The sequence below is a fragment of the Rhineura floridana genome, chromosome 17, assembly GCF_030035675.1.
Source record: "Rhineura floridana isolate rRhiFlo1 chromosome 17, rRhiFlo1.hap2, whole genome shotgun sequence".
NCBI classification, from domain to species: Eukaryota; Metazoa; Chordata; class Lepidosauria; order Squamata; family Rhineuridae; genus Rhineura; species Rhineura floridana.
Window position 1 is genome coordinate 26,253,455 of NC_084496.1, and position 14,778 is coordinate 26,268,232.

Consider the following 14,778-nt stretch of genomic DNA (forward strand, 5'->3'; position numbering starts at 1 on the left):
TTAATTTCTCTAATTAAAATCATCTTCCTACTAACTCAACATTTCACAATATTCTGAATGTCACCTGGATATTTTGTTTGCCCTTTGACCTCCTTTTCTTTCTTTTTTCAAGTATAGAATCAGTTTAGTAGAAGAAATGGGATTCAGCACTGAAAGTACCCTATCTGATTCAAGTACTTCCATGTGAAAAATCATTTGGCAAAATCTGAGGGACTTTTGTTTGGATGATGGGGAAACCCCAATAGACCTGCATATTTACAGTTCAGTAAACAAACTCCTTAATCCTATACGTTTGTATCTTAAAGAGAGCATGGAGAAAGAAAAAATATTTAAAAGGAGCAAATATCTTTGAGACATCAGACAATTCATGCAGAAATAAAACACAGTATTTTCATCACAAAACAGGCTAGTTACTTAAAAATACTAACTTTGCTCTAAAATCACAGCAATTGCAATGCATTTTTCAGGTAAATGTTACATTAGACATATGAAACTGATTTCATCCAGGATTTGCAAATGAATGGAAACTAATTGTAACCATCCTTGCATATTTCCAAGGCATTTAAAACAATTACCACTCTTTTTCTAGTAAACTGATATTGTAATTTCATTACTCTTCTTGCATGAACTAGTAAACACTAAAATCATACAGAGCGTGGCATAACATCTGGCAATGGCATTGTGTGGATTTGCTATTGACGTCAAAATTATGTAGACTCCATTTTTATTTGTTATAGACCCAGCACACAAAAGTCCTGCACTAGTGCAAATCTCCTCTCTTGCCTCCACATACCAGCACAAACAGCTAAGCTCCCGCAAACCCCATGGAAGCACAAGATTTGGGGCTACAGATGTACTGCGGCTCCTGCTCCATTCACAGATGGAGAATATGTGGCTGGTCAAAGTACTTACAAAATCACCAGACAGGGATGGGGAGGCTGTAGCATGAGAGTTCTGGCTGCTGACACTGGTTCCCAAGTTTAAACAAGCTCAACTGCACTGGTGCAGAAGGAGGTTTGCACCCACAGGATTTTTATGAGAGACCTATGTGGAGAAGAATGGAGCCTATGTAGATAAGATTAAATGATGATTTCTCAGAATATCAGGTTGTATCCAACAAAGTCATTGCGCACTTCTGCTTGTGCAATGGAACTTCCCCCACCCCACTCCCAAACTGCTCTGGGGGTTCTCCCAAACCTCTGGGGTAGATTTAGGAGGGTGTAGGGGACACAGGGGAGGGTGAACAAGGGAAGTTCCATTGCACAAACTGAAGTCATTGTGCAAGTGCAATGACTTTATTGGATTCAAACCCTCACATCTGGAGCACTTTAAAAAAAATGACAGCATTTGCATTAGACTATATACTTTGAGAGGAGGACCAGCTCAACCATTTTTAGTGACAAATCTGCAGGCAGGCTAAGTTACAAGCAAGGAACCACAAATCCAGTTGTAATTATTATAGAGACAATGACTGTATTTGCATATCACACTAAATTATGGTTTAGCATACTGTCTACAAGCCACAGTGAGTCTTGGGCTCACATACCCTCCCATTTTCTCCTCCCACACAGATGAGAGAGCAACTTCAAATGTTTTTATTTCTGGTTTCAAGTTAACTGTGTTTTCTTGTGTTGTCTGGGACAATAAATCATGGTTAACATGGACTACGGTCAGTTTCAAACAAGCCAGCTTGAAACTGTGGTTTCTAGAGCTGACTTGTGAAAACTAACCACAGTTTGTGTTAACCAGAATTCCAGGTCTTAATGACCTGGACACAGAAATTGTGATGAACTAAAATAAAAATTAAAAGCTTCCAAAATCCACCTGCTTCATACCTCATTGGAAAAGAAAAGGAGAGTAGGGAGTGTGCAAGCCTAAGGCTCACTGTAGCTCATGCACGACATGATAAACCATGGTTTACTGTGATGTGCAAACTCAGCCAAAGAGTCAAACAGAATCTCTGTGTGTGTGTGTGTACATTTGCCTGATTATACATAAAAGAGCCTCTGTGAAACTGCAGCTTTTTAAACCTACAGACTAAAAATATCAAATAGTTTTTGTGCGATTCTGTGAAATATTAGTTACATTTGTTGTTGGTGGTGGGCCTTTCTTACCCATTGAATGACTTCCTAACGTCAGAGAATGCCCAACAGTTCTGCTCAGCCCTGAATTTGACAGACTACTTCAGGCAAGCCTTGAATTTTTGGTATCACAATAGGGTCATTGTAAAGACGGATGAAAGCAGAATTTGTAAATGTTCTTATAAAGAAATGCTAAATAAACAGTTTAGCATATTGAACGCCACATAATAATATAGGTAGCTGACTGCAGTTAGGAATAATTACATCTACAGATTAAAACACAGAAAAAGTTCCTCAATAAAAGCTTTAGTTCCATTAATAACTGTTTCTAGTAGTCCAACAACTTTCACATTTTTCATGGTTTCCAATTACAAAATTGTTTCCTATTACTAGAATATGTATAAACAACTGAAATCAAATAAAGCTTTACGCCCATCTGCATGTTCAATAATGGAAAAGCCACATAATTTGCTATAATCTAGCGGCAAAATGTGGTTAAAATGCATTTATTATACTTTATCTAGAAAAGTATGTAAATTGAAATATGAACAATTCAACATTTTAGAAAGATCAACATTGTTAATCCCCCCCAACCCAGATTTATGTTTATCAAGAAGTGATTCAATCTGCCAGTAAACGGGAAACAGTAGCGATTTTCTACTTTAAGAAATTGAGGGGGGAAAGACTGTGAATGCTTCTCTGTTCTCAACAAAAGGACTCACTATATCATCTGTTCTCTAAAGCTACTAGTCCTTGATCATTTAAGTATCAGCCTTTTCAGGCATTTTAATGGGGTATATAAAACAACATCTACCAAGACAGCGAGTGGCTACTGGAACTATCAACTATGGAACTATGTTATATTGTAAGTCTTCAACTGCAAGTTACGTTAGAAACAATACCAGATATTGGGCTCTGGTATTTTGATCTGCACATTTGAATTTACAAAATTTTCACACAAAACATTAGAAGCAACTTTGAGGCTCACTTCTACTATTTGAGCAAATACCTGAATGCATTAAAGTGAGGTAAAATTATACGTATGTTCTACCCTACAAGCTGAGCTGGCTTCAGGTTTGCAGGGCCCAAATCCTCAGCGTCTTCAGGTAGGGCTCGCTCAGAAAGACTCTTGTCTGAAAACCTAGAGAACCACTGCTAGTCCGTGTAGACAGTACGGAGCTAGATTGATCAGTGGTATGACTTGGTATAAGGCAGCATCCTAGGTTCCTAAGGTATTGTTTTGTTTGAACTAGAATTCTTTGTGGTCCATTGGCACATGATAAATGTATAAAGAAAGGATGCATACTCAGGAATTGTTTACAGTGATAGCATAACCAACTTTGGCGAGTAAAGTAAAAAAGCAGCAAATATGTACTTATTTTTAAAAGGAAGCTGGTTCAGAATATGCACTCTTGCTTAAGAATTTAAGAACTGCCTTGCTGGATCAGCCAAGGTCCTTATAGTTCTGCATTCTTGGCAAGAATCACAAAACTGGTAGGTGCTAGAGGTCTGTCCACCAGAAATTGGACACTGGTCAGAATGCCGTGTGGGAACAACACTACATACTACTACCCAATGGGAAAGTTAGTATGAGAATAGCTTTAGTACCAATTAACTATGCACTATAAAAAAAGGCTGTGATTCCAATAAATTTTGTAGATGAAATAAAGGTTTGCTAGCTCCCTTCCTCCTCCAACAGTAAATCTGGGCTGCTGTTTAAGAAACACATGTCCAAATCTTCTTGGGTCTGCAAGATGCACTGCACATGATGAGTTATGCAGTGCTGTGCCATACTGTGAATTTCAGAAAAGTTTGTTAATCAAAGGCAACCACGATAAGTTTGTTCTGTAACAGGATACAGAACATGACATGAGGTGGTATTGTATTACTACTAAGGAAAATACAGAACAAAAAAGATAATTAGACAGTGTATGCCAATAATGCCCTACAATTCTGATGCTTGCCATACAGTGTCTAAGTATATATGGTACAAGTAGTGGGGCTCCAAACAAGGAATTCACATCCAGTAATATCAAATATAGAAGAGAATATCAACAGTCAAAGCAGTCCAGATGCACTTTTAAATCACGATGGGATTAGCCTGGACCAACAAATATCTGACTACAGTCTGAAAGAAAAGCAACGGTAAGCTTTTTTATGACACCATGAAAAGAATTGGATTTTTTTTACATATATATGTATATGGGGGGATAAAGAATGCAAGTAAAATCAGTGTGACTAACTTTGGTGCCGCAGGTTTAGCAGAACATTTCTGCTGTAAACGAACATGCAGGGATTATTACCAGAGAACAAATAATACTAATGGCATTATCTGTAAGAGATAATGGGCCCAGGAGCAAAGCCAATTTTTAATGCTGAAAAACTGTTGCATTACTGTGACTTATTGCTGCTTATTGTAACAGGTGTGGTGGGTTTCCTAAGAATTTGTCTCCTACTTATGACTGTGAAGCTTTGCTGTAATAGCTCTTGCATTCTATATTCTTGTCTAAGCTCTACCTTCCCATGAGGTTTAATTTTTCTGTCAAAGATTCATGAACAAAACACTAATGATACATTTTGATATAGCAAGCCTCTTGATTTAATTTAATTTGAAAGGCATACCGGATTTTGGAAATCAGCAAGTTATAGTATAAATCAAGCTGTCTTCTTAAGAACCCTGGAGTCCCATGGAGGAGTTCCTGGCTGAGAAGATCAGTCATGATGGAGATGTTCCTTGAAAGACAACTTGTCCATGATTACTGATCTTCCCCTTCAGTGCAGAGCCACAGGGAAGTGTTGGACACATTTTAAGAGCCCATAGAATCAACTTAGGACAAGGGGCCAGACGGGACAGCATCTCACACTGTCATAATGCACAAGATTCCTGTTTGGAAAATGTAGGAGTTCTTTGGCAGACAAATCAATATGTAAAGAGTTCCCCAAGGATAGGAAATTTGAAAATTACTGGCAAAAAACATTAAAAACAACTATGTTTACTGATGCAAACGTTAATTCAGTTTCGGGGATACACTACCAAGTAATCTGTAGTCAAGATACTTGACGCCAAACTCTACAAGCTAGGAGCAAAGTATTTTGTATACTGTCAAAGATCCTAAAGAGAAAATGTGGCAGTTGTTATTTCTAGGTCCCAGTGATAATTGGATCAAAAGGCAAAGTTCAAGAACATAGTAATGCACTTATTTATTAACTGAAGGACTGCTCTGGACTATGGGCATTTGCCAAAACCATTTCCTTCCTTTAATATTAAAATTCTGATCAGCCTTCATGTCATCTGCAAAAATGTATGACCAACTATATCCTGAATGCATCTTTTCCTCAGTTCAACAAATGGAATGTTAGACGCTGTTTGTTGATGTGCTATAAAATATTTGAGACAGAAGTAAATGCTCCATTCATATTTACAAATATATATTTAAAAAGTCTTTAAACGTAAGTGAAAACTCATAATTGTCTTTTTCTAAATTTAATGAACCAACTGTTTTTAGGGGTGATATAAACATAATGCTGGCTCTCAACTATGATTAAGAGATCAGAAGCAAGATGAAGGCTTGCATGACATAAACAAATTCCTCACTCTCACCTTAATTGTGTTTAAGTATTATGATAACATGGATGTTAACTGCAGTTAAGGCTAACTGAATTCCCATTTAAACTATGTTTTCAAATGCTTGTTAATGTAGGTGTTGATATAATGCACAATCAGTTAATATGAGATGGAGAAATTTGCTCCTGAGAAGGCAACAGTTGTGCAATCTTAAAAGGTGTCCAGAAATGAATTTAGAGTTGCGCACATACAGAGTACATGTACATTTTGGCATAGTAACGACATTTTTGCTGTCCTAAATTACATGCAATGCTTGTTCACTTCCCCCCAGTTTTGGCCACCTTGCAAGGGCACTTGTCCTTGAAGTCGTAATTACATACACTTCTTGTTTTCAAGACCCTTTTTATCCATTTGGAGAAGGACCTCTCCAATGTAATTAAAGAATATATTTTGCTTTCTGGTTGATGCATGTATAAAGCCCAAGAGATACAGTTTAATTATTCCATGCTCACATTAAATGAATTCAGCTGTTCAGCAGAATCTTAATACTAAAGGGTAAAAACAAAGATCTGATGTAAGAATGGACCTGTTTAAAATGGTTGGAATTTTTACACAAAATAATTCAAATGGAAGCTGATAAACTCAGCAGAGTACCTTTTCTAAATTTTTACATTATACACAACATTGATGGCTAGGAGCCAGCAACAAAGATTATCACCTTCCTGTTGGGCTACATGAAAAACTACCTTTTGCCTAATTTTATATAGGAAAGAGGAAACGCATTGCACATTTCAGTAAGCTTGTTATCCATACCTATTTTAGCTGTTTATATACAATGCTAGCATTTAATTAAAGTAACTTATCCTTGTGGCTATCCCTGTAGTGGATCTGTGACAGTATAGTTCCCCTTCTGGGTGGGGCCCATAGCTCAGTGGTAGAGGTATACAGAAGGCTCCAGCTTCAGTCTCATTAGTTTTAAAAAAAGATATCCAATTGCAGGGTTAGGAAAGACAACCAACACTGGGTAGATTAGGGGTGGGTAACCACACTGTGGGCCAACTTGGACAGGTGGGCAGGGCAACTCATCTGTCAACCCCATGACATCATTATGACACCACGCGATTAATAGGGAGTTGTCCCACCCACATCATAATTCCTTGCACTTGGGAACCACAGCGCAAGTGGGGTTGCCAGCTGTATGCATTGCAAGCTTCCCCATTCTTCTTTTCACCCCAACATTTGAGGTGTAAAGGAGCAGTACAGGGAGGCTCACAAATGGTTCTCCTTTCCCACCCTGTACTGTTAGGTGGGCCAATGATCAGATGCAGATCTGGCTGATACATAATATAAGGCAAGCCATGGCTCAACACAAAGCACATGAGCACAAGAGTTCCTGGAAAGGAGGCTGCACTTCTCCCCAGGTCCTCCTGCTGCCACGCTGCTGTGAGCTCCTGCTCCTAGAACTTGCATTGATCTGTGTACTGTGCAAAGCAGCTCCTCAGTATAAGGTAGCAGCATTATGTTCCTACTTGGGTGGTGGGGAATACTGACTGAGAAACTGGGTGGCTTTGTGCAAGCCACAGCAAGTCCATGGCTCTGTCAAAATCTGACCCCAGGTGTGCCCAATTCAAGTTTTTTTTCTGGACTGCATTAGCACTACTAGAATCCAGTGGGTTCTGCTTGCAGTAACTTGTCCATATGTTGTGCACACACACTTTTTAAATTAGGAAGAACTGTGTGAAGAGGGAGATACATTTGCTTTATGAAACTCTGGAAAATTAAACAGTTCAGAGTAAAAACTAATTTTGGACTCTTTAAATTGCACAACCATACTAATTTTACCATTTATCCTGTAATATTCTTGGTTTAATCTGCCCTTTACTGAAGAAAAAAAATGCATACTAATGTATTTCAGGCTTATCCAAAACAGCTTTCTTTCAGTGTGACACTTTCCTAACAGTTAATGATTTTTAACATTTTTACTTTTAAGGGAGGCAGATACCCCATAGAAAACACAAGAAGTTTGTGGTTCAATTTAACAAATCAGAAGTGATGACCAAATTGCAAACTCAAACTGTTCTGGCTTTTGAAAAACTCTCCCCCCCCCCACCCCCCAGCTGGCAGACTCCATCTTCCAAGGCCAAAGCGGCTTTAGTTGCTTAGAAGCCAAAGCTTGGAGTGAATAATGGTACTTTCAAAAGAAATGTGCCAACTTGTAGGGATGGCAGTTCAGCTGAATCATCCAATTTCCCACTTTCCAAACTTTTTCTAAAGAAACACAAGTTGGGAGATGTACCAGCTGAGAGAAAACACTGTTCACCAACTGCCATATCAGACTTCTTTGGAGACACTTCACATATTAAAACAAGTAGGCACATCATGGGTGCCTACAGCATAGCTTGTAACATGGAAAGCCAATACAGCCTTGCCTGGGTCAACCACAGCTCACCTCAGAATATACATTCACTGGAAAAATTGCATACATGTTAAATTGTAAACATGACAAAGTCCCCTAGCATTTTTGCCAAACCTTTCACATAAGGCCATCACAGACAGATGCCCCTAATATCAAACCTTAATAGGTTTTAAGCGGAATACTATCAACACATACCAAAGGATTATGTGCTTATACCCAATTGCAGGCTACATTCACATCCTCGATCAGCCACATGGCAGCCGCTTCCCCATGGCACCACCCTGGCTGCTGTGTTGTGTCAATACTTCATGTGAATAGGGCCAATCAAACCAGTCTTTCCAGTCCAATCAGCACAGTGCAAGGAAATACAATGCCGATCTGGCTCAAGTTACAGGCTCCAGCTATATGAATGCATTATTCACAGGCATATTGCAGACATGTGGAAATGGCTCCCCACGTGGTTGGGCGCGTATGTTAAAGAAGGCCATAGAAAGTTGAGAAATAGACTTAAAAAACTTAATTTTCTATTATTTTGCTATGTTCCCATGCCATATACCAAGATACTGGGAGAATGTGAGAGATCTGGATAGGGGAATCCCATAAATAATTTTGTACATTATAATTTTGTACAACATGGAGATAATACTTGGCATACCTTTTATGTTCCTAAGGATTTCTGAAATAATGAATTCTGTATATGAAGCACGGACCACACAGGAAAAGTGTTATGCTGGCATTGCTACAGTTATTTGTAGGCTTACCTGAATATATGAAACCCACATGAATCCTAAATCTTGAAATTGAGGCAGAAAACCAAAGATGAAATGGGCAGTGGCAGGTTCAGAAAAGTGAAGAATAAGGACATCAGAGGGCAGGAAAGGGGAAAAGAAGAGCAGAGAAAGAGAGTAATGAAGAGCAGATAAAGCACTTGATTTACCCAGGAACCACTTTATGTACAGCAGGGTGCTTATCTTCCTCCCCTCACAAGCAAATACTTGGGACATTTGGCCAAGTTCATAAAAGCCACTCATCTGGTCATCTATGGCAGCCAGGTATGGAACCATTTGAACAGTGGAAGAGATTTTATCTTTCAGGTGTGCCAGAAATGACTAATGTAGGCATGCATGGATGGGCAGGCTAGTTAGTATATTATCTGTGGGTTACTAATCTTTGTGGACATCTTCATAAGGCTGCCCTAACTGGCATAGGCGGTAGTGTTGGAAAGAGAATTCTCTAGCGTGCTAATCCTATCAGTCAGGGAGTGTGGGAGATCTTGCATCCCCTTTTGTGTCATATTTTGTCAGGGAATTTAGGTAATACTGATCAATGAAACCATGACCTTCACCTTCAGTTTTGATAAGATTTTGCTGACAGCAGCTGAAGAGCTTTTTCCTGTGAAAATCAAAGACAAAAATAGATTAACCTCACAATAGTTGGGGTTTTAAAATTAAATGTTGTGAAGCAGGCAAATTATGTCACATGACTTCCTGATCCTTAGACAGTAGAAAATTACTCCAATGCCCCCCCCCCTTAAATAAAACATGGGAAACGTATAAGAAAGTCAGGCAGCCAAGATAAAAAACATGAACCAACTTATTTGGGCCCAAATGCAATCTTTTAAACAGGACTCAAAAATTAAGATCAAATGTAAAAATTAAATCTTGAAAGGCAAAGAATATAATACAGTCAGCAACAGAAGTCATCACAAAGTCCCATGCTTTTGATGAGAACTGCTGCTGAAAGCATGCCCCCAAGGAATGGTCAGGGTCAGACCTAGAATAAATCTTATTTCAAGCACCTGGAGTCCCACCTCCCAACTTTTTTTTTTTTTGCTTGTCAGTGGTGTTTTACTGATTTTGTGGTTACTTCTGAATAAACACGCATAGGATTGTGCTGCAAATCTTATTGTGTTCAAATGTGATTTAGGATTACAGATTTATTCAAACATTTATAGCTCTTATCCTGATCTACAAAGGTAAGCATTTGGGCAAGTTCTTGGTGTGAAAGTACTAATTCTGAGAGACAAAGACTTTTTTTACTTAATTCAGTAATGCTATTTGAAGATTGTAATTTGTGTGCTTAAGAACACAAGGACCTGTAGTTCCAAGGCAATTAACCAAAATTGACGGTTGCTGAATCTGTAGCCAAAGCAATTAAAACATTTGAACGAAAATTAAGTTAATGCCACATTACATACCAGTTATAACAACATGTACCAAAAACATCTATTTGATTATTTTATGTCAAATTGTTTCCCTAATAGCAAGAAAAAATGGTTTCTTATACTGGGAATGTGGTAGGTTAGAATGAACTGTTACCCAAAGCTATCTGGAGAGCTGCATGGCTGAACAGAGATCTAAGCTTGAGTTGTGCTCTTCCAAACCTGATATAATCCATTGCAATACACTGACCCCAAATGTCTGAAAGCAGCTTTGACAGTAAGAGCTCACAACTAGAGCTCCCTGCTTACACACTTTGGAGTATCTGAAATGGGGTGGGGCCTCAAGCATCACCTCAGCAGTGGCAATGCACAAGCCCCTCTCTTTTGGACCTTACATACAAACAGAAAGCACAACTAACTTACAGTTCCCCCATCCCCTCAAAATGTGAATCACCAAAGCAAGTGAGTATGATGAAAACCAAGAAAGAAATATGTGCTTAACATAGTACTCTCTTTAAGTATTCCTACCATTTGTTCCTGGCTGTTAGAAAAAATACTGATCTAACAATATGACTTTTGTTGTGGTCTTATGAAATTGAAAAGTGCACTGCTTTTCCCCTTTATTTTGCGCTAAATACCAATAAAAAAAGTTAAATGGAACTTTCTCCTTTTATGCATGCAATATATTCATTATATTAAAAAGAAGTAATTAATGTATCCATTAATTAAGTGGACCTTAAGCTATAACAGTATGTCTAACCTAGGATGTTTACATCAGCAAAGGATTTCTCCCTTTTCTTCTGAAATAAAATTGAGAAATGAAAATGCTATATTTTGTGATTATATTCATGTAATCAGGCAGCTCAGTCTCAACATGCATCCTTAACATGACTTGTCTTGTCTAGAACTGATGGAAACCTATTAAATAGCATCAGAAAAATCTTAATATATTAATCACAGTAATGTGTGTCTTTGAGATGGACTAACTCCAAGAGATGTTATGGAGACCAAGTGTAGGATTGCAAATCAATTCTGGGCGTATGCTGTGTATAGCAGTATTCCACAAACCAATTAAACAACAACCACATTTAAAATTAACCATTCACTACTATGGGAGCAAATATGTAATCCCAAAAATCTGTAATTCCATAAACACATTTATGTTTGGATTTACTTACTTGAAAATAAATCCCTTCGGTTTAATGAAGTGTATTTTTAAGCATGTGTGACACTGAAAGTAAACCACATCAAGTATATAGTATAGACTGAAATGGTTGTAAAATACTGTGAAGAATCGTTGAGATATACTTAACAAGGAAAGGGATCATAGTTAAAATGGCATAGCACCTTGCAACTCAGTTTGATTTTTAACTTGTTTTATATTGTTTTGAATTTTAAAATTGTGTTTTAAATTGTTTTTAAAATATGTTTTTAAACTGTGTATTTGTTTTAACGTTTTTGATTGCTGTAAACTGCCCAGAGAGCTTCGGCTATGGGGTGGTATACAAGTGCAATAAATAAATAAATAAATAAATAAAAATAAATAAACCGAATTATTTCAAATAAAAGGCTAAGCGTACATCCTTTAACACGTGTCAAAATGATACACTATAACTTTTGACCCTATAGTTTTCAGAAGAAGTTATCTAGTGAGTTTTAAAAGAACAATGTTTTAAAACTTTTCGATAGTCTTGCTAAAGAAAGCAATGGTATATTACTTTTCCTGAGGTTCTGCAGCGTAAATTATAGGTTGAAAAATGCACACATAAGCTTGTTATCACATTGACAGTGCAATGCATATATCTGAGTTTTTCATTATCTGTTTACCCTCTCAATTGCTCCCCTGTCCTCATTTTTAAGATACCACTTACTCCTTCATACTTCTTTTCATTCCCACCTGGCCAAACCCTCCCCTAACTCCCTTCTCACAGCTACTTCCTCACTCTGCTGCAGCAGGAGCTTCCTGCAAGTCCTGTCTGAATTATTTACTGTTTAAAAGGATGCAACCTGTGGCTTCCTGTGTTGATGGTGCCTCTGTCTTGTGGTTGCTACTTCAGCCTAGCTTTACCTAGCAGTGAAAAAATGTAGAAAACAATTAAGCATGAGGGACCATGCAAAATATTGATAATACTTAAGAGTGTATATAGCACTTCTTGAGTTCAAAGTACTTCACATACATTATCGCAGAAATATTTACAACAACCCTGTAAAGCAGGTCAGTATTAATCCCATTAATGTGTATGGGCTGCAGCTTACAGAGGGAGGGAGAGATGCTTATCCAAGGGCATGTAATGAATTTATGGCCAAGGTGAGATTTGAACCAGCATTTCCTGATTGATAGCTCACATAGCACTAGCTTTCAAAGGTACAAAATAAAACTGTATTGCAGTAATACCTCAGTTAACAAATCCTCCAGGAAAGAAGCTCCTTTTACACAGTCTGTTTTGGAGTGTGGGAGGCATGGGTGGTGCACACTTTGACATAGACAGAATGTAGCTCCTCGTCTACTGGACTGCGGCTGCTGCAGGCAGCTCTCTCACATGTGGCTGGAATGGAGCACCTTGCCAGGTGGCACGGGCACCTCTGCAGTAAACAGTGCTTCGAGTGCCCTGGAAGCACTGCTTACTGCAGAGATGAGAAGTGTGCTCAAAGCTTTAGATTGCTATAGCAAAATGCTACATGAGAAAAGAAAAAAGGAAATGCAGGCATTTCTTGGATGCATTTTGGAAGAAGCCTTCAAGTGGACTGTATGGAAGGCTTACCTAACCTGGTTGTTTCATTTCAGACATGCCTATTGTTAGTTCTGAATAAAACGTTTGCTGAAATATGTTGAACTGCTCTTCTTTGTTATGGTGTAGGCAGGGCTGGCTCCAGGCCCATCATGTGTTTGAGCGCCCCCCCCACACCCCCACCTACCTGTCTCCTGTCTTATACTATTGCCATTAACCAAGATGGTGGCCGCGGTTTCCCTAAGGAGATGAAGCCTCCGCTGCCATCTTTGTTGATGGCACACGTGCATGCTACACGTGCGCATCTCTGCCATCAACTAAGATGGCGGCAGGGACTTCAGTACTTTAGGGAAACCGCAGCCACCATCTTCATTAAGGGCAATACTAAAAGGCAGGAGACAGGTAAGTAGGGGGTGTGGGGGGCGTGGATTGCAGAACGGGAGCAGAGGGGCTGCTGAGGGCCCCCTGTTACCCTGTAGCTCCAGGGGCCCTTGGGCCAGTGCCCCACATGGCCACCCTTTAGAACCGGCCCTGGGTGTAGGAACCTATCCCTATTCTTTCCATGTTATTTCTATGTCTGGTACCAAAGTTTCTCTTAAAGAAGTAATGTCCAGGAACGCATGTGCTTCATTAACTCAGGTATTTCTCTATAATATAGTTTCCATACTGCTGTTCTCTTGACATTATTTGCTGAGGTGACAAATTCAGTTTTCAGATTCAAAGAGGTGCAAATTAGAGTTGCATTTGTTTAGCCCGTCTCTCTTAACAAATATAAAAGATTTTAACTGGCTGCCAAGAATTGAAGAAAATAATTTATTCTTCTTTGGTAGCAAAAATTCTTTTGGAAGCTGCTTACAGGGGGGGGGGATACGAAGACTGCATTATATGGAGTTTCACTCAATCATAATGAACTTCATTTGCAATTTATTTAATCCAAGTCAGGTTTCCTCTCTGTCTGCTACAAGAGATTGCAAAAGTAAAGCTGACTAGAATGTTAAGAAGGTTCCTGCCTGTTACTATACTGGGTGTGTCCTCTCCCTTAGATTTTAAGCCCTTTTTTTAGATAATAGGTTAGAAAGCCATTAGGATAGGTTAGCATATACTGTTGCCTCAAGAGGTCAAAGCAGTATAAATGGTAAGAGGGTGCCCTTGAAGCTGGACTCTGGGTACTTCCGTTTCCAAAATTACTAGGTTAGTTTACAACTATCTAGTCCAAGCTTTATGGTGCAGGAAGAAACTGGCCAGCTTGCTTTCTGCATACACAAAAAAAGTGAAAGTTTCTCCCTGTCTCTAGGCCAGAGTTTTTCCACTTACTTTTTAAAGGCCTTTCCATAGTTCATGTGTGTCTTGCAAGACAGCTCTAAAAATAATTTTGGAGTGGGCATAATCTAAGTGCAGCTCTGTTTGCTGAGGTTCCTCTTATCTCCTCCCAGCAGTCATGTTTCTGGAGATGCGGCCATTTCCTCTATATTGCCTCTGCCTAAACCTCTATTTCTAATAAGAAACCTATTGCAGCAGCTACCTGTATTCTCTCTCTCATATTCAAGGATTTAAAGGGCCATAGTCCCCCTTTAAAGACAGAAGAAGAAAAGTGCGTGTTGGGGTCATACTGACAGCACTGCTCTCCGCTTTTCTTGAAAGAGTAGCAACAATAGCATCAGCTATGCAGATAAAACAAAGAAATGGCAGCAGTTCAAAGCTGCTCACAGTAACTAACCAATAGCAATAAAATATCAAAAAAGACAAAGATAAAGAAGTATAAAAAGCGTATCTATTAAAACATTTAAAAAACAGTCAAATAGAACATACCCTACTTACTACTCTCA

General features: G+C 38.7%; 2 protein-coding genes across 7 annotated transcripts in view; one reads left to right on the forward strand and one right to left on the reverse strand.

The window, feature by feature from the left end:
- C17H7orf50 (chromosome 17 C7orf50 homolog) overlaps nt 1-14,778 on the reverse strand; it is a 172,923-nt gene that overhangs the window by 70,020 nt on the left and 88,125 nt on the right. Inside the window, exon 2 of one of the 4 annotated variants that reach the window (XM_061599531.1) lies at nt 9,408-9,454. The exons of the other annotated variants lie outside the window; for them this stretch is intronic. Coding sequence (XP_061455515.1) covers nt 9,408-9,454 — 47 coding nt within the window. The remainder of the gene's footprint in view (nt 1-9,407; nt 9,455-14,778) is intronic. 4 annotated transcript variants of the gene reach the window in all.
- Nucleotides 1-14,778, forward strand: part of GPR146 (G protein-coupled receptor 146) — a 48,783-nt gene that overhangs the window by 10,664 nt on the left and 23,341 nt on the right. The window lies entirely within an intron of this gene.